The sequence below is a fragment of the Giraffa tippelskirchi genome, chromosome 2 (genome assembly GCF_054371585.1).
Source record: "Giraffa tippelskirchi isolate mGirTip1 chromosome 2, T2T-mGirTip1v1.2.pri, whole genome shotgun sequence".
In the NCBI taxonomy this organism is placed as follows: Eukaryota; Metazoa; Chordata; class Mammalia; order Artiodactyla; family Giraffidae; genus Giraffa; species Giraffa tippelskirchi.
In genome coordinates this window covers 35251940-35275625 of record NC_137276.1, presented here as the reverse complement: position 1 = coordinate 35275625, position 23686 = coordinate 35251940, and the positions used below count along the sequence as shown (strand labels likewise).

Here is a 23686-nt window from a genome sequence, read left to right as displayed (position 1 = left end):
TCCTTACAGAAATGGTGGTTCCAGAGTTGGGCCACAGAAAGCATAAGATAAGCCCAGAACATATTATTGTGTCACTTTGAGCATCTACCAACAGAGAGGCTGAGGAAGAGCCCACCACGGTCCCCAAAAATCTGATCATGGCAATTCACCGTCCTATCCAGATTAGTATGGAATTAGGACCGTGAAGAGAGCTGATGAGAAGAATGAGGATGAAAAAAGCTGAAAATACCCAAAACATAATTAGAATAGAGGTGTGACCAATTCCCACCAAGTCCCTTGAGATGGGAGCTTGGAAATTAACACCACAACCACACTGTGTATGAGTTGTAACTTTGTTATGTGGACAATTATGCCTAAGTTAAATGTACAGTTCTCTTCAACATTGTCTTTAAAGCATAAAACAACATTTTCAGATTTTGCCATGGAGGCTTAGCTCAAGTATATTCCAGGACCCCTCAGCATCATGGTACAATGCTGACAGAGGTTGGATCTTAGAAAAATTAATATTCATATAATTTGGAAATCAAAACACTAATACCAGATGGATTTTATCAGTACCTGACAGAAATAACTTAGTGTATCTTTGACTTTATTAGAAATATCCCAACCATGTTTTCCTTCTCGCATTAACATCAACCAGATGGATAACCACAGATGTCACATCCACGCAAGTTTCCACCAGAGGGAACTCTCCCACCTCCAACAAGAAAGTCCTCTGAACCCATTTCTTCCACAGCAGAGATTTTTGCTGCTTTGACAGCAAAGCTCTAAGAGTTGCATGTTTCTACTGGAATGAACCATTCTCCACACCACACTCCACATACAAATTATGGAAGAAATGGTGACTTGTCCTTCTACTTCAACATCCATCCTCTCTTTTCCACAGTAAGTGAACCTACACCTGGACATACACCTGTGCAGGCATGAGACTGTATTTCCCAACTCTCCTGCAGTAAGATGTGGTTGTATGACTGGATTCTGGCCAGTGGAAAACAAGTAGAAACCAAGTGTGTGACTTCTGGGTCTTTCCCTTGAAGGGGAGAGCCTGTGTCTCCTCCCCTTCTTGTCCCCTTCCTTCAGACTGAAGGGGTGGTGTGGTGGTGAGCTGCTTCTCCCTTGTAAACAACGCCAACGCCATAGTGATAGCAAAGCAATGGGGGGCGGCGGGGGGGACAAGACCCTGGGTCCCCCAATACCACTGAACCTCCATACCAGCCTTGGATTACCTACCTCAACTGTTAGTAAGGAAATAGCGTTCATCTTGCTTACCATTATATTCTGAGGTCTTGTGGTACCTCAGTTACACTTCAGTGCCTAACTGCATTCTAACTAATACATAATTCACTCTGTTTGGTAAAAAGGAAATGTAGAAAAGATAAACTCACCAGCCTTTCTGCCATGACTAGCAGCGTGTTCACAGCATCCAGGCGATGACTAATATCCTCCCAGTAGGAAGTCAGTGTAACAACTGGCTTCGTGTGGGCCCAAGGCAAGTAGTAATAGTAGTTTCCTGGTGTAGAATATTGAGGGTCAGTGAACACTGGACACTTAAACAACATATTTATTGAAGAGATGTGCAAACTGGACTGCTCGGTTAATCATAGGCCTGGGGGGGTGTGGTTTTGGAGTAGTCTGATTCTTTCATTTTATTTAATTAAGCAACTGAGGGATAAATAAAAAGTTCATATTCATGCAGCCTGCTTTGAAAAATCTCTCTAAAAGGCCCTGGTAAACCTAGCATAATGATCTCAGGATCTTGTGATGATTTGGGACCATGCATCTGAGCATCACTGATAATTACATAACAGGGTAGCAGAAAATAGAGCATAAGAGATTAGATCATATGTGTTTGTCCCTGAAAACCATTATCTAAGCAAATATTTTTGTTGGAAGTGGGACAAGAAAAAAGAATTTCCTGTTTTTTGAAAACATTAGTTAGATACATGGAATTTGGTATTGCTCAGAGCCTTATAAAGATTAGCCCACATTTTATAGCTTAACACTACTTGCACAAAAATTAGCTAAAAACGGTGGCAATGCTGGTGGGACACTGGATCAGAATTTCTCGCTCATTTCTCTGTACTCTCCAACCATTTGTCCATGTCTTTATTAGGGCATTCTCATACTCTGACTTCTATTATGATTTATTTTATACTCTAGAACATAAGTTCTATAAAAGCAGGGACTATTTTCCATCCATCTTTGTTTGAATATAGCTATCTAATCCTCATGGCAACTCTGGAGAAGATGAGGGATAGAAAGCAGTGATGTGCTAAAGTCATAGTGCTGGGGAGTAACAGAGCGATGACCAGAAGGTGATTTTCCATCCACTTCAGCTACTCAAACTAAAAGCAATTTGGGGCTGGGCAGGGCAGAGGTGGGCAGGGGCAGGAGCTGTTTTAGGGGAGGCTCAGTGTTCAGCTAGCTGCCATATTATGACTTTACAAAACAGAGCCCAGTGTCAAAGTTGGGCATAGCAGAAGTCTTGAGATTCAGCCCCTGGAAAAGGGTCTGCGTCTAAACTCCAGCCACCTCTCTTCCCCATTCTACCTTTCCACTACGCATATGCTGGGAATAACACCTGCCAGAGAGAGAATGCACTGCATGTTTCTCATCCCGTGGTGCACCCACTGTAAACATGTGCAGGAGAGACAGCCAACATCAGTCTTACCATCAAATACAGCACGGCTATACTGAGTGGTTGATGCCAAAGGCTTACAAGTCGTGTCAAACTTGTTGCCATAATTCCCGATGCTGACTTCAAACTGAATAGCCTCGCCAATGTCTTGCAACATGGTGGCTGAATGGAACACAGCAGACAGGCTGTACTTCCGCCTTCGCTGATATTTCTGCAAAGCACCAGCAGACACAAGGATCAGAGAAACTCCTTTTGCTCTTATTTACACGTGGAACTCTAGCAGATATGATTCTAACCCTAATAATTAGTGCTAAGTTAAATGCCAGGGGGTAGTGGCTCAGTGGTAAAGAATCCACTTGCCAATGCAAGAGACTTGGGTTCAGTCCGAGTTGGGAAGATCCCCTGGAGGAAGGCATGGCAGCCCACTTCAGTATTCTTGTCTGGAGAATCCCATAGACAGAGGAGCTTGGGAGGTTATAGTCCATGGGGTCGCAAGAGTCAGACATGACTGAGTGACTAAGCACAAGTAACAAATGACAGTGGAGAATGTTCTCGGATGTAGCAGTTCCCCTCGTACTCACACAGCGGGCAAAGATAGAAATACCAGGATGTTCTTTGCAGAGTTGATTGAAATAGAGAAAAAAAAAAAAAAAATACAAATGTTTAACAACAGGCCACTGGTTAAGCAAATTATGTTACCTCCATGAAAGAAAATGAACATTGCTCAGTTGTGTCTGACTCTTTGTGACCCATGGACTATACAAGTCCATGGAATTCTCCAGGCCAGAATACTGGAATGGGTAGCCTTTCCCTTCTCCAGGGGATCTTCCCAGCTCAAGGATTGAACCCAGGTCTCCCATATTGCAGGCGGATTCTTTACCAGCTGAGCCATGAGGGAAGCCCATGAATACTAGACTGGGTAGCCTATCCCTTTCTCCAGCGGATCTTCCCGACCCAGGAATTGAACCAGGGTCTCCTGCATTGCAGGTGGATTCTTTACAAACTGAGCTATCAACATCCATACAATGGAGCAAAAGTTCATAAAAAGACTTAGGTAGATACTTATGTGCAAACATGGGGAAAAAGGTGTATTTTTAAGTGAACCCAATAAATATATATTTTAATACTGTTATATACAAAGAATATGCGAATAAAGAACATAAATCAAGCTGTTAACAGTAGTTATGTTGGGGAAGGTAGAGAGATTATGGCTAAAGTTACTATCTAACTTACATATTTCTAATAATTTGAATTGTTAGGTATTCTGTAGTCATAAATGATAAGACTTTTACTGTCTCTTCAGCAAGTGGTGTTGGGAAAGCTGGACAGTGGCATGTACATCAATGAAGTTAGAACACACCCTCACACGATCAACTGAAAACAGCCTAAAGGCTTACATGTATAAGACATGACACCAAAAAACTCCTAGAAGAGAACATATGCAAAACATCCTCTGACATAAATCCCAGCAATGTTTTCTTCAGTCTCCCAAGACAATAGAAATAAAAGCAAAAGTAAACAAATGAAACCTAATCAAACTTATGAACTTTTGCACAGCTAAGGAAGCTGGGTCCTATGGCGGTTCTAATTTTTGGAGGAACCTCCATGCTATTTTCCATAGTAATCGTGCCAATTTACATTTCTACCAACAGTACATGAGGTTTCCCTTTTCTCTGCATCCTTGCCAACGTTTTTTATTTATTTGTTGCTTGTTTTTTTACTGGCTTACTGAGTGTATGTGTGTGTGAGGGAGTTGAACATAGGGCCAACAATGACCACGTGGAGTATCTATCAGCCTAGCAGAAATGACCATGAGCCCTTCAGGCCTTCCTTCATTAGGGCACATACAGTCTCTTGAATTCCCATCCTGCCCTAAATCCTTGCTCAGATAGCATCTCTCCTTTATGGATCATATTACCACTGATCTTCAGATACTTTGTTTTTTTTTCAGTCAAAGAGAGACATGAAATGGTTTAAGTTGCTGTGCTTCATTTATGTCTTGAGCTTTCTGCCATTTAATTTTGTCCACATCTAGAGTCTGTTCTGGGTCCTTTCTGGAACTCAGTCTCTATATACTTGCTCAGCTTGGAGATGAGAACATGTGTTTACGATAGAGTAACCACATTGGCTGTGTGCTCCACTGGCAAATCTGTGGGACCTACAAATGATAATATTCAAATTGCTTGACAAATTTCTCAACATAGCAAGTTTTGTTCAAAAACCTCTAAAGAAGGAACTCCCAGTTCTGTAGCCCTTTGAGTTTTGGAGGTCACATAGCTATCTTACTTTGACAAATGGTGACTTTTTTGTTGTTGCATTTTTTTCCCTATTAGTTACTTCTCTACCAATTTGTGTACCACCATCTAAGTAGCAAAATAGTAACAACTTTCACTTCTAAAAATCTAATAAAAATTATTTTATGCCTGAAGGATATTTATTAACTGATTTTCCTTCCCTTGTTATTCATCCATACCATGCATGACCTTAATTCTGTAAAATGAATCACAATCATGGATGGGTCTTCTGCCTCGTGTGATGCAAGAATGCAGAAATTCATTTGCAGAAGTACTTAGCCAACTATTTTTGAAACTTAAAAAAAATATATTATGGTAAAACACACATAATGTAATTCAACATCTTAACTATTTTTAAGTGCGCAGTTCCATGGCATTGAGTACATTCACATTGTTGTGCTACCATTACCACCATCTATCCACAAGAACTTTTTCATCTTACAAAACAAACTCTGTATCCTTTCAACATTAATTTCCCATTTCTACCTGCTTTCTGTCTCTGAGCTTAACAACTCTGGAGTACTTCATGTAAGTGGAATCAAACAGTATTTGTCCTTTTGTGACTGGTTTATTTCACTTAGCATAATGTCCTCAAGGTTTAGCCACAATGTAGCATGTATCAGAATTCCCTTCCTTTTTAAGGCTGAGTAATACTTCATTGTATTGTTGAATAATAAGCTGAGACATATTAAAAAACTTAAGTGTTTATGTGAGCAAACATCCATTGGAATTGGCAACAAAAACCGGAATTGCTTACGAGCACTCCAGGACAGGAGTGAGGGAAAAACCTTTTACAGTGCACAGGCAGAAGGAAGACAAGGAGATTATTTGATTGGCTATAGCTTAAGTGGTTGCATTATTTGGGAAAGCCCACTTGGATATTTCTGGTTTGTTGTCCTTTGATTTCTTAATCTCAAGATATTGCCAAGCCTCAGTTTTGGTTTGCTTAATGTAGGTTGCCAAGACATCAGAGCCACCTCTGTCTAATGGCCTCCTTGTTTGGTGGTGGTTTAGTTGCTAAGTCATGTCCAACTCTTGCGAAGCCATGGACTACAGCTCACCAGGCTCCTCTGTCCATGAGATTCTCCAGGCAAGAATACTGGAGTGGGTTGCTGTTTCCTTCTCCAGGGGATCTTCCTGACCCAGGAATCGAACCCGGGTCTCTTACATTGCAGTAAGATTCTTTACGGACTGAGTTATAAGGGATGCCCTAGCCTCCTTGTTTAATTAATAAAATAGTGTGTATATACCACATTTTGTTCATCCATTCATAAATTTATGAATTCATGGATGCTTCCACCTTTTGGCTACTGTGAATAATGCTGCTATCCATTTGCTGTACAAATATCCACTCGAGCTCCTGCTTTTGATTCTTTTGAGTATATACCCAGCAGTGAATTGCTGGATCATATGGGTTTCCCTGGTAGCTCAGCTGGTAAAGAATCTGCCTGAAATGCAGGAAACCCTGGTTCAATTCCTGGGTCAGGAATATCCCCTGGAGAAGGGATAGGCTACCCACTCCAGTATTCCTGGGCTTCCCTAGTGGTTCAGCTGGTAAAGAATATGCCTGCAGTGCAGGAAACCTGCGTTTGATCCCTGAATTGGAAAGATCCTCTGGAGGAGGGTATGGCAACCCACTTTAGTATCCTTGCCTGGAGAATCCCCATGGACAGAGGATCCTGGTGGACTACAGTCCATGGGATCACAGAGTTGGACATGACTGAGCGACTAAGCATAGCACAGCACATGGTAATTCTATTTTACACTTCTGGAGTACCATTTTAAAAACATCTGACAGTGACTGCAGCTTTCTGTCTTAAAGAAACTTGGGTAGACTGATCAAGGTGTCAGAGTAGTAGGCCATGACACTCACCTCCCACAGATATATAAGAAATGCATCTACATGTAGAACAATTCCAACAGAGTATCTACTGAAGTTGGCAGAAGATCTCAGACCTCTGAAAGGGCAAGAAAATCCCCATGTAACCAGGTAGGACAAAGGAAAAAATGGGAAAATAGAAGAAAGTAAGAAGGGAATCAGGAGGGGAACGTATCAACAATGGGAGAAAGTCTCTTCAGCATGTGGTGCTGGGAAAGCTGGACAGCTGCATGTAAATTGATAAAGCTGGAACACATCCTCTCATCATACACAAAAATAAACTTAAAATGGCTTAAAGACTTAAACATAAGACATAACACTATAAAACTAGAATAGAAGAGATCACAGGCAAAACATTCTCTGACATAAATCACACCAGTGTTTTCTTACCAATGCCTTCCCAAGGCAACAAAAATAAACAAATGGGACCTAATCAAACTTAAAAGCTTTTGCACAGCAAAGAAAACCATAAAAACAGAAAAAAAGGTAAGCTATAGAATGGGAGAAAATATCTGTAAATGATGCAATCAATAAGGGCTTAATTTCCAAAATATACAGACATATCATACAACAAGACTACAATAAACAACCCAATAGAAAAATGGGCAGAAGATCTAGACATTTATCCAAAGAAGAAATAAAAATGGAAGAAAAAAAAAAGAAATACAACTGGCCAATGGGAACATGAAAAGATGGTCACCGTCACTAATTATTAGAGAAATGCAAATCAAACCTTCAATGAGGTACCACCTCACACTGGTCAGAGTGGCCATCAATAAAAACTCTACAAATAACAAATGCTGGAGAGGATGTGGAGAAATAGACCCCCTTACATTGTTTGTGGGAATCTAAGTTGGTACAGCCACTATGGAAAACAGTATGTAGGTTTCTTATAAAACTAAAAGTAGAATTACCATATGATTCCACAATCCCACTCTTGAGCATATATCTAGAAAAAGCCCAAATTCAAAAAGATACACACACCCCTATGTTCATAGCAGCACTATTCACAATAGTCAAGACATGGAAACAACCTACACGTCCATCAACAGAGGAGTGGATAAGGAAGATGTGGTACACATGTACAATGGAATACTACTCAGCCATGAAAAGGAATGGAATTGGGTCATTTGTAGAGATGTAGATGAACCTACAGACTGTCATAGAGTGAAATAAGTCAGAAAGAGAAAAACAAATACTATATAATGTCACTTATATGTAGAATGTAAAATATGACACAAATGAACCTATCTACAAAACACAAACAGACTCGTGGACATAGAGAATAGACTTGTGGTTACCAAAGGGGAGAGGGTTGCAGGGGGAATGGAGTGGAAGGGGGAGGTTAGCAGATGTAAGCTATTACACATGGACTGGATAAACAGCATAAATATATGTCCTATGGTATAGCACAGAGAATTACATTCAGTATCCTATGATAAACCATAACAGAAAATAATATTTTTAAAAAGAATGTATATAAATATGTGTATAAATGAATCACTTTGCTGTACATAGGTAATTAGACAACATTATAAATCAACTATACTTCAAAAAAACAAAACAAAAAACCCTTGGGACATACCACTATTACAAAACCTCTATTTTGGTTAAAGAAATTTTTGACATGGTATAACTGAAACATCCCAAGAGATTTCATTAGAAACCCCTCTGAGTCTCAAACTTTTCTGAAAGCCTTTCTAAAACATTGGTTTGTGCCAGGAGCCAGCTCACGAGATCCCACCCATGACAAAGTCATGAGGAGAAGGACTGATCGAGCACGGCTTCTTGGGCCTCAGGGATTCTCGAAAGGCTGCCTCGGCGCTCACCTTAAAGATGATGTCTGTCTTTCTGACATTTATTATAATAAACCTCTTCTTATTTTCTGTGACTTAGACAGAAGGCCTTTCCTGATTCTCTTCTAAAATAGATCTTTCTGAAACCTCAATCGACAAGGCCCCTGAACGGTAACACCCTAATAAAATTATCTAAGATATAGGGTATACTAATCTAAATTCCTCTTGCTAGCATATTGGTTTGCTTAATAAATGTACCTGTGCCTTTGGAGCTAATGTGCTTGACTGCTCCTTAACAATAAACAACATTAAGAGCCTCCACACAGAAAGCCCCAATGGGCACAGAGCCCTTCATAAAAAAAAAAGGCTTATTAGAAAACATAAGAAATATTACTTTATGAAACTGTTACTTAGTCTATATTTACTCACTATGTTTTTGCTCTTAACGTATTTAGCCTATATAATGAAAACATAATAGTTAGAGATTTATATAAATAGAAGTTTAGCTTTAATACAAATAATAAGACAATTGTTAATTCAGCTGGTGATTTTGCTAAGAACTGACCTTTGTGCTACATTGTTTCAGCTTGCTGTACCATGACTTTATGGGACCACATTCTTTTCTGTTAGGCTCAAGGCGTAAGATAGATTACAGAAAACAGGTTTTACTTTGAAACACTGAGTTTATGAATTCTTTCTTTGTCATAATCTGCTGTGCCTGTATTCTTTAAAAAAATGTAACTCTGGTACTTTCTGTGCCTGATACAGAAGTGTTCTGGCAGATCAGCCCTTATCAATAAAGAAGTCACAAGATGTTAGCAGGCCTCCAGGCCAGAAGATAATGTAAACAACTTTAAACTTTTTGTAACTAAGAAACACAAACAGTGTCCTGGTTCCGATAAGGGTCAAAAACTGCTGACCCATTGATCTGATTTGGCATGACTCTACACTTTACATTTGTTTCTATGTACAACTAAAGATATAAAAGCTGTCTTAAAAACAATAAAGTCAGAAGACACTTGGAAACACCGAGACTCGCTGTGTCTTCTCATTTGCATCGCCGACGCCGTCCATCCTGAGGGAACCCTGGACCAGCTGGAGCAGGACTCCAGCAGGTTTGCAACCTTAGATACATATTGAAAGACACCTGAAGAGCTTTAAAATATACTTATAGCTGGGTCCCATCTTCTGGAGCTTATGCTTTAAAAACTTCTCTACCTTAGTCCACATTCACTTTGGTAGAGAGGGGATTAGAAAACTTTTGTCACTTGTCAGGAGTTTCCTTAAATACCTACAACTAAGTCCTCTGAACAATCTATGGTTCCAAAGTGCTGTGAAAATTCTAGGTTTGGTTTAAATTGCATGAAAATTATAAAGTAGGAAGTTATTTGTATTAGTCAGACCTTATATATATACAGCATGACTTGTTCTTTGTAAACCATCTAAGATGCTATCAGAGAAGGGAAAGAACAAAAATATGAAACATAATTTGGGGCCTAGGTCAGGGCCCAGAAAGAATGATCAGTATTTAACCTGGAGCTACGTGTTACTGCTCTAGCTTAAATAGATGGGAAAAAAATGTAAACAGTGGTAGACTTTATTTTCTCAGGCTCCAAAATCACTGCAGATGGTGACTACAGCCATGAAATAAAAAAGACGCTTGCTCCTTGGAAGAAAAGCTATGACCAATCTAGACAGCATATTAAAAAGCAGAGACGTCACTTGGCCAACAAAGGTCCATATAGTCAAAGCTATGGTTTTTCCAGTAGTCATATATGGATGTGAGAGTTGGACCATAAAGAAGGCTGAGCACCGAAGAAACGGTGCTTTCAAACTTTGGTGTTGCAGAAGACTCTTGAGAGTCCCTTGGACTGCAAGGAGATCAAACCAGTTGACTCAACCCTAAAGGAAATCAATCCTGAATATTCATTGGAAGGACTGATGCTGAAGCTCTAATACTTTGGCCACCTGATGCGAAAAACTAACTCACTGGAAAAGACCCTAATACTGAGAAAGATTGAGAGTATGAGGAGAAGTGGATGACAGAGGAGGAGATGGTTGGATGGCATCATTGACTCAATGGACGTGAGTTTGAGCAAATTCCAGGAGTTAGTGAAGGACAGGGAAGCCTGTTGTGCTGCAGTCCATGGGGTCACGAAGAATCGGATATAACTGAACAAGGACAACTTGTTACTGCAGAGAAGAGAGAAGTTATGTGGTGAGGTGTTGCAGAGAGGTGGGGACACCACCTCTGGTCCAGCTGGCTCTGCCCTGCACATCTCTCGTGGCCAGGATTCCATTAGCTCTCTCTGGATTTTCCTGTGCAGAACTCACAGTCACCTACAGAACCCTGATAGGATCCTCACCCTGGAGGGTCTGAGCTCTAAGACAATAACTGGGGTTTCTGGCCATCACAACTCGTAAGAGAGCAGGTTCTCACTGTGAGCAAGATTCATAGGCCACTGTGAAAGTCAGAGTCCATGAGGGGTGCCCAGACCATCTGCTCACCTGCCCAGAGCCCTGGGGTCCTGGAGGAATAATGAGGCTGAGAATTCTCTCCCTTCCCCAGTCCTTTCCCACTTCCCCTGTGCTCTTAGAGCACAAAGAGGTGTAAGAAGCAACCAGCAACAGTTTAGACCAGTCTGTAGCCTCAGCTTCTGTTCCCTGTCCTTAGTAGCCTTGGGGAAAAACCTCCTGTAACAGGGCAAGTTGAAGAACATAAATTATAGTCTGTTGAATATCTACTGATGGGTGTTTAACTTTGCAGGGCCTTCGGGCTTTCTGATTATCAATGACCAGTGCAAGTTGTAGATGTAGGTAGTATAAGGTTGTTGTGGTTCAGTCACTCGGTCCTGTCTGACTCTTCATGACCCATGAACTGCAGCACACCAGGCTTTTCTATCCTTCACTATCTCCTAGAGTTTGCTCAAACTCAAGTTCATTGAGTTGGTGAGGCCATCCAACCATCTCATCCTCTGTTGTCCCCTTCTCCTCCTGTCCTCAATCTTTCCCTGCATCAGGGTCTTTTCCAAGGGACTCAAGGGACTCTCAAGAAGTATAAGGTACAGTTTCAGAAGTAAATTTGGGGAAGGGGATGATTTTGTCAAGTAGAATACCTGATAAGAAGGAGAAAGTTAACAAGCTCTTAAAAGTGGCTGTGGGGCCAGGAGGCATGGGACATTAAAGGACAAAGACAAGGAGACTGTGCCAAAGAAAACTGCCAGCTTGCCACCTTTGATCTAAAGGAGCTAATGGATGAATCTCAACGTACTTACTCAAGCAATACTTATTGACAATTAACGTGAGCCAGACCTATGGGAGAGCTAAGGATGAGGATGCAACAGCTGATCTTTTACCTGCCTGATTGCTTAGGAAAGCACCCAGGCTACATCCTCCTACATATCTTTGTAGGGTCTCTTGATTAAGCCCATCTGGAGCACCATATCAGCTTCTGCTCTAGAAAGATGGGAAACTCTGGGATTTTTTGGCAACCGAATAGGAAAAACTCACTCTTCTTCCTGTGTGTCTGCTTTACTCTCACACTACAATCACACAGTTAATACTTCTGATGCCAGATGTGAATGCTCTGGACTAAATCATTTCAGTCATGTCCAACTCTTTACGATCCTATGTACTATAGCCGGCCAGGCTGCTGTGTCCATTGGATTCTCCAGGCAAGAATACAGGCGTGGGTTGCCATGCCCTCCTCCAGGTGATCTTCCTGACCCAGGGATCAAACCCACAACTCTTACACCTCCTGCATTGGTAGACAGGTTCTTTATCACTAGTGCCACCTGGGAAGCCCAACTCTAGCTGGGTATCCTAAAATTTAACTCAATCCTTACACTATCTACTTGCAGACAGTATCAGATCCCACAGGTTAAAAGGCTCAGTCCTATAACACTGCCCCATCCACTTCCTCTGTGCTTTTGACCTATCAACTACAAATTGGAGGTTCCCATAATCCCCTCTTTGGGTTAGATTAATTTGCTGGAGCAGCTCACAAAACTCAAGAAAACAGTTTACTTACTGTATATGTGCTGTGTGCTTTGTCGCTCAGTCATGTTCGACTCTTTGTGACCCCATGGAATGTAGCCTGCCAGGCTCCTCTGTCATGGGGATTTTCTAGGCAAGAATACTGGAGTGGGTTGCCATGCCCCGCCTCCAGGGGATCTTCCCAACCCAGGGATTGAACTCAGGTCTTCTGCATTACATGTGGATTTTTTCCCATCTGAGCCACCAGGGAAGCCCACTTACTATATATGGGTTAATATAAAAGGATACAATAATGGATGTAGAGGAACATCAAGATGGAAGAGATGCACAGGGCAAAGTTTGTGGGAAGGAGCTCTCTCTGAACATACTTGCCCAGCACTTCCATGAGTTCATCAACCCATTAGCTCCCCGAACCCTGTACTCTGGGGATTTTATGGAGGTTTCATACTGTAGGCATGATCAACAATTAACCCAATTTCTAGCCCCTCTCTGAAGGATATGGAGGGGGTTGGGCTGAAAGTTCCAAGCTACTAATGATGGCTTGGTGAGCAGCCCCCATTCAGGAGCCCACCAAGTCACCTCATTAGAACAAAAGACTTTCTCACCCAGGAAAGCCAAGAGATTTAGGAATTCTATGTCAGGAACCAGAATCAAAGACCAAATATGAGAACAAAAGATGCTCACAAGTGCTCTTATCACTTAGGAAAGAGCTAAGGTTTTAGGAGTTCTGTGTCAGGAACCAGAGACAAATATATATTATATTATTTCAGGCTTCCCTGGTAGCTCAGACAGTAAAGAATCTACCTGCAATGCAGGAAGCCTGGGTTTGATCCCTGAGTCAGAAAGATCCCCTGGAGAAGTAAATGGCAACCCACTCCAGTATTCTTGCCTGGAGAATTCCATGGACAGAGGAGCCTGATGGACTATAATCCATGAGGTCGCAAAGAGTTGGACACGACTGAGTGACTAACACTTATTTCACAGGGACCGAGTTGCCCTTTTGTTGAAGCCTCTTCAACTCTACCAGAAAGTTTCATTACTTGTAAATGAATCACAGGATATTTTTAAGTGGGACAAAGGTCATGACTACATTCCAGGCTGAGCATTCTCATGAAAGGGTCCTCTCAGCAACTGCACAGATCTGCTCATCTCACTCTTTCTGGGCTCCTGGTAGCTTGAAGAATGAGTGTATCCTTGGAATCTCAGCTTCTCTCCTGCTTTTTAATATTGTTGGGATTTGGGGGACTTCTCTGGCAGTCCAGTGGTTAAGACTCTGCACTTTCACTGCAAAGGACCCAGGTTTAATCCCTGGTCGGGGAACCAAGATCATGCATTCCTCGAGGTATAACCAAAAATAAATAAATAAATAAAAATCTAAAATAAGCAAAAACAAAAACTCAGGTGACTGGGCATAAACCAAACTCCCATAATTTGGGAGTTTTAAATATTTTGGGGATTTTGGTTCATATAGTTCATTTTTATTTTTTTTACATTTATGTAATATTTTATTTACTTTTTTATTTATATAAAATATAAATAAATATTTATAAAAATTAACAAAAAATTTTGTGAGCTGGGGAGGGAGTTGGATGGGGTGGTGTGTGTGTTGTTAGTCTCTTATTATTTATTTGATAATAATTAAATTATTATTTAATTAAACCCTGGTCTCCTGCAATGGAGGCAGATCCTTTACCATCTGAGCCATCAGGGAATGGGTGGTGGAACCCAGCAGTGAGAGGCCTGAGTGGGCGGGGGGTGCATCAGTGAGCTGGCTGCTCTGAGAAACAATTCAGATTTCTAGCACATGTAAGGACCAACCCACGATTCTTTGAAATAGTTGGAGAATAGATGGCATATATATATGTATGTATGTACACACACATACATAATGGAGTATTATTCAGGCACAAGAAGGAAGAAAATTCTCTATTTGCCTAACAACATGGATGAAACTTGAGGGCATTATGCTAAGTGAGATAAGTCAGACTGAGAAAGACAAATACTGAGTGATATCACATATATGTAGAATCTAAAAATGCTGAACTCATAGAAGCAGAGAATAGAATGGTCGTTACTAGGGGCTAGGAGAATTGAGGAGATGTTGGTCAAAGGGTACAGAGCTGCATTTAGAAGATGAGTAAGTTCTGGAGATCTAATGCACAGCATTGTAATCATAGTCAGTAATACTACATTACATACTTCAAAGTTGCTAAGAGACTAGATCTCAAATGTTCTCACCACAAAATATGATAATTCTATGACATGAGACAAGAGTTAGCTAACAGTAAGGTGGTATTCATACTGAATGTATGGGCTTCACAGGTGGCACTAAATGCATCAAATCAACACACTGTACATCTTAAACTTCCACAATGTTATATGTTAGATAATTTTTTTAAAGTTCAAAACCAAAATAGTAGACTACCACGATTTATCAAAAAAAAAACCCAAAACAGCAACAGTCATAATAATGGAATAGAATATACTAGAAACAATTCAGTGAGTAACAGAGACAGGGTTAATTTAACATTGAGCTATCCATCACACATGCTAACAAATCTGTACTGCACATGTCAATTAGTTTACAAGGAAAAATTGACCATTTAATCGTTTCATGATGAGAATGTTCTTCTTTTGTATTTATTGCCTTGAATTAATTACACTATTTGAATTTACTAGGAAAAAAAACCACATCTGTGGCTCTCTGTCTTACGAATCATGGATGTTATGCATAAGTGTCTCCAAAGTGGGGAAGGAGCTGATTTATAAAAAGAAAAAGAAATAAGGACAGGGGACTTCCCTAGTGGTCCAGTTGCTAAGACTCTGCACTCCTAATGTATGGGGCTTGGTTTCACCCCTGGCCAGGGAACTAGATCCCACATATTGCAAATAAAGATCCCACATACCATAACTAAAAGAGCCCGCATGCTGCAACTAAGACCCAGCTGCTGCTGCTGCTGCTGCTAAGTCGCGTCCGTCGTGTCCGACTCTGTGCGACCTCATAGACGGCAGCCCACCAGGCTCCCCCGTCCCTGGGATTCTCCAGGCAAGAGTACTGGAGTGGGTTGCCATTTCCTTCTCCAGGGCATGAAAGTGAAAAGTGAAAGTGGAGTCGCTCAGTCGTGTCTGACTCAGTGACCCCATGGACTGCAGCCCGCCAGGCTCCTCTGTTCATGGGATTTTCCAGGCAAGAGTACTGGAGTGGGGTGCCATTGCCTTGTCCTAAGACCCAGCACCGCCACCTAAATAAATATTAAAAAACAAGGACCTACTGTATAGCACAGGGAACTATACTCAATATTTTTATAATAACCTATAAGGGAAAAGAACCTGAAAAAAGAATATACAACTGAATCCCTGTGCTAGACAACTGAAACTAACACATCATTGTAAATGAAACATACTTCAATGAAAAAAAAATTTTTTTTAAGAAAAAAAGAAAAATAAATAGCTGAAAAGGTGAGCTTGGAAGACTTCCTGTCTTTGAGAAGGATTGGGGGGCTCAATGCCTACTGTAATGTGGGCATTAATATAAACATGCCCTCACATGCTGGGAAGCCTGAGATATGGCAGTTACTTCTGAAGATGGAAGTGACTTTTAACGGCTGCTATACCATCTGCAATGGCTCTTGTGGCCACGTCCCCATGACACACCCAAGCCCAATTAGCAAACAGACCATTCTGTTTGCGGGGGGGTATCACTGCTCTTGCCAGCTTTCAGCAGGGTATTAACATCTCAAAGATAAAGCAAGTCTCATCACCCTCATAGGCTGTGATAGACAGACCAAGAGGGTGTTGAGGGGCCCTTGCTATGACTCCCCTCTCTCCACCTCTGCCACAGCTGGCCCTCCAGTCCCTGGACGTCCCCTTCAGACCCACTGACTCAGGCAGGCCAACACTAGCCCTCCACCACCCACTCTACAACACCCTTTCCACACCACATGCTATACACGCACCAACATTTACCTCAACAACCAGCAGGTCATCATTCGAAATGGACTCAAGCTTTTTATCTGGCGGTGTCTTTTCAAGTAAAGTGCTTAATTCAACCAAGATTCTGCCTCTGTAGGCAACTCCTTCCCCCTGAAAGGCAACAGTGCAGGATTATTTTTCCAGGCATGAACAACAGTCAAAAGCTCTCTCTAGTGGGCAAACCTAGCTACAACTTCAAATTTCTCCTTCCCAAAACGAACCAGTCAGTAACTCTCTCAGCTGGTCTTTGTTATCTGAGAGAAGAACCAATGACTTCAGGAAGGATCCCAAAGAGAGCCAGGGTAGTCATGGGCTAAAAGGGATTTTAGTCATGGCTAGGGTCAGAGGCTTTCAAGCCATGCTTAGATCTGGAAGGGGTTCCCAGGGGCTGAGGTGAGAGTGGAAGGGGCTTGAAATCTCTCTCACTCTACTTCAGGCCTGCATTTGTCTGCGTTAACTTGGCTCCTTTTCTTAGAATAGGGAGGCAGCCACGTTGGCAATCAGGGCAAGTCTCAGAGGAGACAGGAAATAAAAGAGGAAGACGTTCTGGGTGTGGTGGAGTGTGAGGATGAATTGCCCTTACTTCTCCCAACATACTCAGCAGTGTTAGCAGCAGAACCCTCTGGAGAGGAAGGGAAGGCTTCCACCTCTACTGCCAGCCCTCCACCCCCACCTTCACCTCCCAGGGCTTTCTCTCTACCCGAGTTCCCTTCTTGGGCTTTGGGAGCTAACTAAAAGACAGTACTTGGGCTTCTAATGTGGTGGAAAGACCACCTCCCACCTCTGGGCCTGCATGTCTTCATCTAGCAAATGAAGAGGTGGGATCACATCAGGGATAGCAATATCAAGCATGTCACTTTCAATCTTTCAGCAAATTCCTAGAATACAGCATTTGACAGAATTCTGAGATAGCACATTTGCTTTTTGGAAAGAGCCAACATTGATTACTGACATCTGCCCTAAGTCTAGGAAGGGGGAATGGCCATGCTCAGTTCAATCGCTCAGTCATGTCTGACTCTTTGCAACGCTATGAACCGCAGCACACCAGGCCTCCCTGTCTGTCACCAACTCCCGGAGTTTACCCAAACTCATGTCCATTGAGTCGGTGATGCCATCCAACCATCTCATCCTCTGTCGTCCCCTTCTCCTCCTGCCCTCAATCTTTCCCAGCATCAGGGTCTTTTCAAATGAGTCAGCTCTTCGCATCAGGTGGCCAAAGTATTGGAGTTTCAGCTTCAACATCAGTCCTTCCAATGAACACCCAGGACTGATCTCCTTTAGAATGGACTGGTTGGATCTCTTTGCAGTCCAAGGGACTCTCAAGAGTCTTCTCCAACACCACAGTTCAAAAGCATTAATTCTTCTGCGCTCAACTTTCTTTATAGTCCAACTCTCACATCTATACATGACCACTGGAAAAACCACAGCCTTGACTAGATGGACTTTTGTTGGCAAAGTAATGTCTCTGCTTTTTAATATGCTGTCTAGGTTGGTCATAACTTTCCTTCCAAGGAGTAAGTGTCTTTTAATTTCATGGCTGCAAGCACCATCTGCAGTGATTTTGGAGCCCAAAAAAATAAAGTCTGACACTGTTTGTGCATCTATTTGCCATGAAGTGATGGGACCAGATGCCATGATCTTAGTTTTCTGAATGTTGAGCTTTAAGTCAACTATTTCACTCTCCTCTTTAACTTTCATCAAGAGGCTCTTTAGTTCTTCTTCCCTTTCTGCCATAAGGGTGGTGTCATCTGCATATCTGAGGTTATTGATATTTCTCCCGGCAATCTTGATTCCAGCTTGTGTTTCTTCCAGCCCAGCGTTTCTCATGATGTACTCTGCATATAAGTTAAATAAGAAGGGTGACAATATACAGCCTTGACGTACTCCTTTTCCTATTTGGAACCAGTCTGTTGTTCCATGTCCAGTTCTGTTGCTTCTTGACCTGCATACAGATTTCTCAAGAGGCAGCTCAGGTGGTCTGGTATTCCCATCTCTCTCAGAATTTTCCACAGTTTATTGTGATCCACACAGTCAAAGGCTTTGGCATAGTCAATAAAGCAGAAATAGATGTTTTTCTGGAACTCTCTTGCTTTTTCATGATCCAGCAGATGTTGGCAATTTGATCTCTGGTTCCTCTGCCTTTTCTAAAACCAGCTTGAACATCTGGAAATTCACGGTTCACATATTGCTAAAGCCTGGCTTGGAGAATTTTGAGCATTACTAGCATGTGAGATGAGTGCAGAGTTGTGCAGTAGTTTGAGCATTCTTTGGCATTGCCTTTCTTTGGGATTGGAATGAAAACTGACCTTTTCCAGTCCAGTGGCCACTGCTGAGTTTTCCAAATTTGCTGGCATATTGAGTGCAGCACTTTCACAGCATCATCTTTTAGGATTTGAAATAGCTCAACTGGAATTCCATCACCTCCACTAGCTTTGTTCATAGTGATGCTTCCTAAGGTCATGCTATGCATTTGCAATTGCCATGTAAGATGACCTCAGGATCCTTTCCTACCATGCATTCTAAGACTTGAAGAACATGAGACTTCCATCCTTCAACACTTAATCAGGTACTTCCCTGGTGGTCCAGCAGTTAAGGCACCTTGTTTCTACTGCAGGGGACACAGGTTCGATCCCTAGTCAGGGAACTAAGATCCCACGTGCCACGAGGTCAAAAAATAGAAACCAAAACCAAAACCAAGGAACAACCACAAAAAACACTTTATTGGTCATCTGGTGGGCCTCTGAGGGTAGGGAGGGCTCCTAAATATGAGACTTAATCATAACCAATAGAAAAAGGAATCTGGAATCAGTGCTCATTAATAACACACCTTAATTGAAGAACTAACCTTTCCAGCATTTAGCTCATCATAGGGATCTGGGAATCCTGTGTACTCTCTGGGGCTTCCATAAAGGTTCAGATAACAAGGTCCAAAAGTTGGAACAAAGCCCACCTCTGTTTCTCCTGTATTCACTGAGAGATAACATCATCATTAGTATTTTAGGCTTTTAACACCATTCTGTTGAAATAAATATTAGTTATTAGTTAGCTGGGTGAGACAGTTTTCCTCCATTTTGTGTTAGTTGTATTAGTGCAAATTGTAAACGCTTGTGAGACTTGCCATATTTCTCTTATCTTATGGCTACAAAACACTAAATAAAAAACATTGGGGGAGTAGTTCAGGTAAACATAAAGATGATACTATTCAAATGAAAGAAGTTGATCTTCACATTTTTTGCAAGTTTATAATAGGCAATTGTAGCGAGCATGTCACTGACGACTGGGGTAGAGTCTATTGTTTCAGGAAGTCATTTAAATGACATTTATCAGATTAATTTTATTTGTTCCTCCAAAATATCATTTAGTCTCAAGTAGTTAGTATAAATCTGGCAGATGCTTTAAAAAAATACAAGACATTTAAAATTTTTATATATAATAGTGAACCGTCTGCCTACAGTTATGGCCGTATGATATTCATAAGCAATGTGAAATCTCCATTCATGACATTCTATCTCTGATGAGGATCCAATATGTTTCTTATTTGTGCTACCTGGTCTCAGCAAGACTACTCCCCAGTGAAGGGCACTGCAGGCAATGTAAGAAATAGTGGAGTCAAAGAGAGACTGCAGGTGAATACAGGGAAATGCAAGAGCCATTACAGTTCAATTACAGTTCAATACAGGGTTCATTACAGTTCAATACAGGGAAATGCCTTCAGCCATCCGAATGGCTCCCAAATGGAGGAGGGATGGACTTGCTTCCAATAAGCAAGGGAAGGACCTCTATTGGGAGCTACAAGGAGGCCAACTTTGGTTCACTCAATGTAAGGATAATCTTTCTATGAATTAGTAGTGTCACACAATGGGACAGATTGTATTGGGAGCAGAGGAAATGTTAAGGCCAAGAGTTGTATTTTATCTTTCAGGATATAGTCAAAACTCTTTCTCTGTGGATGAGAGGTTGACCAGATCACCTCTATGGCCTTTCCAACTCTATGCTTAAAACTAAGGCAGAAGGATAAATGTCAAGTAGTAGGTGAGCAGAGTACCTACTCATAAACAGTTGAGCAAACTGTATATACTTGTAGTTTTCAATCTTTTTCACCTTTTTGTGGCTCTCTTGCATTTTGGACTCCTATTAAGTTATCGCTTTATATTTCAATTTTTGACCTTTAAAGAGCTGCTATGTCTGTGACTACACTATAAATTCCTTTGGTGGGTGGTAAGAATCAAGCGTATTTTATTCTGAATCCTTAAACTCTTAGTCCTAGTTCTATCTTGGAGTACTACCGTATAAATCATATAAATATGTTTTGTTTGGTTGAATGAAGTGTGACCAAATCTGCCATGTTTGTTACACACCTAATGACCACTTAATAGTCATATAAAGTCGACTATAAGATAATGAAGTTGGATTTTTAAAAACAAAAAAGAATGAGGCGTTGTGCCAATAATATAAAGGCAGATGATAATACCTTAATTTTGTAGTTTGCAAGCTTTCTTATATGCAATCCCATTTTCCCCCTCTCACTACAACCTTGGGTGGTTAGAATGGCAGGGAGTATCATGTTTTTTTTTTTTTGAAAGAAGGCAAATTTCTCTAAATCACAAAGTCTTTGTCTGTTAGGAAAACATCTTCTGTAAGAGGGTTGTAAGGTCAAGTGTGAGCACATTGAGCAAACTTGCAAAGAATGGCAAATGTGGTGCAAACCAAGGACATGCTATGATCCCACAGAGTTGGAAGATGAAACTTCAAGGTACAAAGTGAAAAAACAAAAAAGTTATACAATTATTTACAGTGAAAACATGAGGCATGTAGCAAAGCCCATTTGTTTAAACTCAACTTTGCAGGACAACCATACAATTTTTGTAGTAACACAAAAATTGTTACTCTAACACAACTATATTTAAGACAATAAAATGTAAGTAAAAAAAAAAGTGCTAAAGCAATCAGTTGATAAGTTCTTAATAAGATAATAATAAACAGAAAGATCTAGAAGATAGCAAAATTACAAAGCATAAACCTGTATACGATGCAGCCCCAGATCCTGAGGATGAGAAATCTATGTAGTAAAAATACCGTTGGTTAAACAATAAGAGAAACATAGGCATTATAAAAGAGACATTGAAAAAGTTAATCAAATCCAACAATAGGTAAGCGGTTTAGCAACACCAGGAAAATCTCAAATCCAGACTCAAATCACATGACCCTTTTGTCATTTATACAAATATCACCACCAGTTAAATACAAAATGGCTCAAGATTCTGTGACACCCAGTAGCACTGCCACACAGGAAATAGCCCAACCTCATCAGCCCCAAAGCAGTGAAGCATCTGAGAGCCAGCTTCCCACCATCAAAGGAGGCCTGGGGAAGTTACCAACATTCCATAATTTTAATAAAACATTTACGTGTCTCATCTCTGACTTAGCTAGGACTAACACCAGACAACCTAAGTTAATTTAGTATAAGACTGTGTAAACAAAGGCATGTAGTTGCCAATACATTATCCTGTTTCATTGCAGGGAATGGCTACTGCTTACTATTATTCTGAGACCCTATCATAGACTGTCTTGCAGGGCCTGCAGTGAAAGAAGGTCTCAGAGACAGGGACTGACACTGCTTGTAACAATGCATTTGTAGTTCTTCTGGATATTACCACCATACCACTAAGAAAAATGCTTATTCCATTATTTCTTGGATAATTATTTTTAGGTGATATTTAATGACTTCCTGCCAATGATAAATGAGTTAAAGTGATTTTTATGCTTCCTCCCATAGAGTTTATAGCATGATTTTAATTACTCTATTGGTTGCCTTTGACCAATAAGTTTCATCTAATCTTTAACCAGTTTTTATCTACCCAGTGATTTAATCTAACCTTCAAAAAAAATTTAATTGGAGGATAATTGCTTTACAATAGTGTGTTAGTTTCTGCCATACAGCAACATGAATCAGCCATAAGTAAACACATATCCCCTCCCTCTTGAACCTCTCTCCCATCTCCTACCTCATCCCACCCCTCTAGGTTGTCACAGAGCACCAGGTTTGAGCTCCCTGCGTCTACAGAAAATTCCCACTATCTATTTTACATATAGTAATGTATATGTTTCAATGTTACTCTTTCAGTTCATTCCCCTCTCTCTTCCTCCCACTGTGTCCACAAGCCTGTTCTCAATGTCTACATCTCCACTGCTCCTCTGTACATAGGTTCATCCATACCATCTTTCTAGATTCCATACATATGCGTTAATATATGATATTTTTCTCTTTCTGACTCACTTTACTCTGTATAATAGGCTCTAGGTTCATCCACCTCATTAGAACTGACTCGAATGTGTTCCTTTATATGGTTGAGTAATATTCCATTGTGTATATGCACCAGAGCTTCTTTATCCACGCATCTGTCTAATCTAACCTTTATATCTGGATCCTTCACTTGATAAGAAGTTAATAGTATGCCCGCCCTCTCCAACCTTCCACTTCTTTTCACTTCTAAGCTCTATGTTCTGTACTTTTACATTGTAAGGGGATATTTACCTTCTCTTTAGAGCTCTGACTACAAGTTTAACAAAAATATTTTAGAAACAATTAATAGTGCTTACATTATAACAACCACATAAGTATTCTCTGCAGAGAAAAGAAGAGTTGTAATTACATTTCTTTTGTACAGGTCCAGCAACATGGTCCCCTATGCCACTCAGCAGACACTGCTTAGATGGACTCTATGTCTCACCTTCTACCAGTTGCTTAAAATAATGCTATACCTGCTGCGGTTCATGGGGTCGCAAAGAGTCAGACACAACTGAGCGACTGAACTGAACTGACTTTATATTTGGACTATTATCTTCTTGGTTCGGCTCTTTATTTCTCTCAGAATTTCTAATGCCTTTTTCTTCTTCTTGAGAAAGAAAATCTATATCTTTTTCACCAAGTCTCTATTATATTTCAGATTCTTGTTCATATTATCTATTGCTTGGCTTACAGTATCTTTTTAAAAAACCTGTAATGTGGGAAACCTGGGTTCGATCCCTGGGTCGGGATGATCCCCTGGAGGAGAAGGGCATGGCAACCCACTCCAGTATTCTTGCCTGGAGAATCCCCATGGACAGAGGA

General features: G+C 40.9%; 1 protein-coding gene across 5 annotated transcripts in view; it reads right to left on the bottom strand.

Annotated features, from left to right (window-relative positions):
• The window catches only part of MYOF (myoferlin), a 176378-nt gene that overhangs the window by 64285 nt on the left and 88407 nt on the right, over positions 1–23686 (bottom strand). For 4 of the 5 annotated variants that reach the window (XM_081554035.1, XM_081554046.1, XM_081554058.1 and 1 more), the window contains exons 17-21: positions 21596–21634; positions 19421–19545; positions 16570–16686; positions 2672–2849; positions 1386–1510 (exon numbers count right to left, since the gene is read on the bottom strand). In XM_081554035.1, the coding sequence (XP_081410161.1) occupies positions 1386–1510; positions 2672–2849; positions 16570–16686; positions 19421–19545; positions 21596–21634 (584 nt within the window). The remainder of the gene's footprint in view (positions 1–1385; positions 1511–2671; positions 2850–16569; positions 16687–19420; positions 19546–21595; positions 21635–23686) is intronic. The other variant, XM_081554071.1, reaches the window with a different exon arrangement.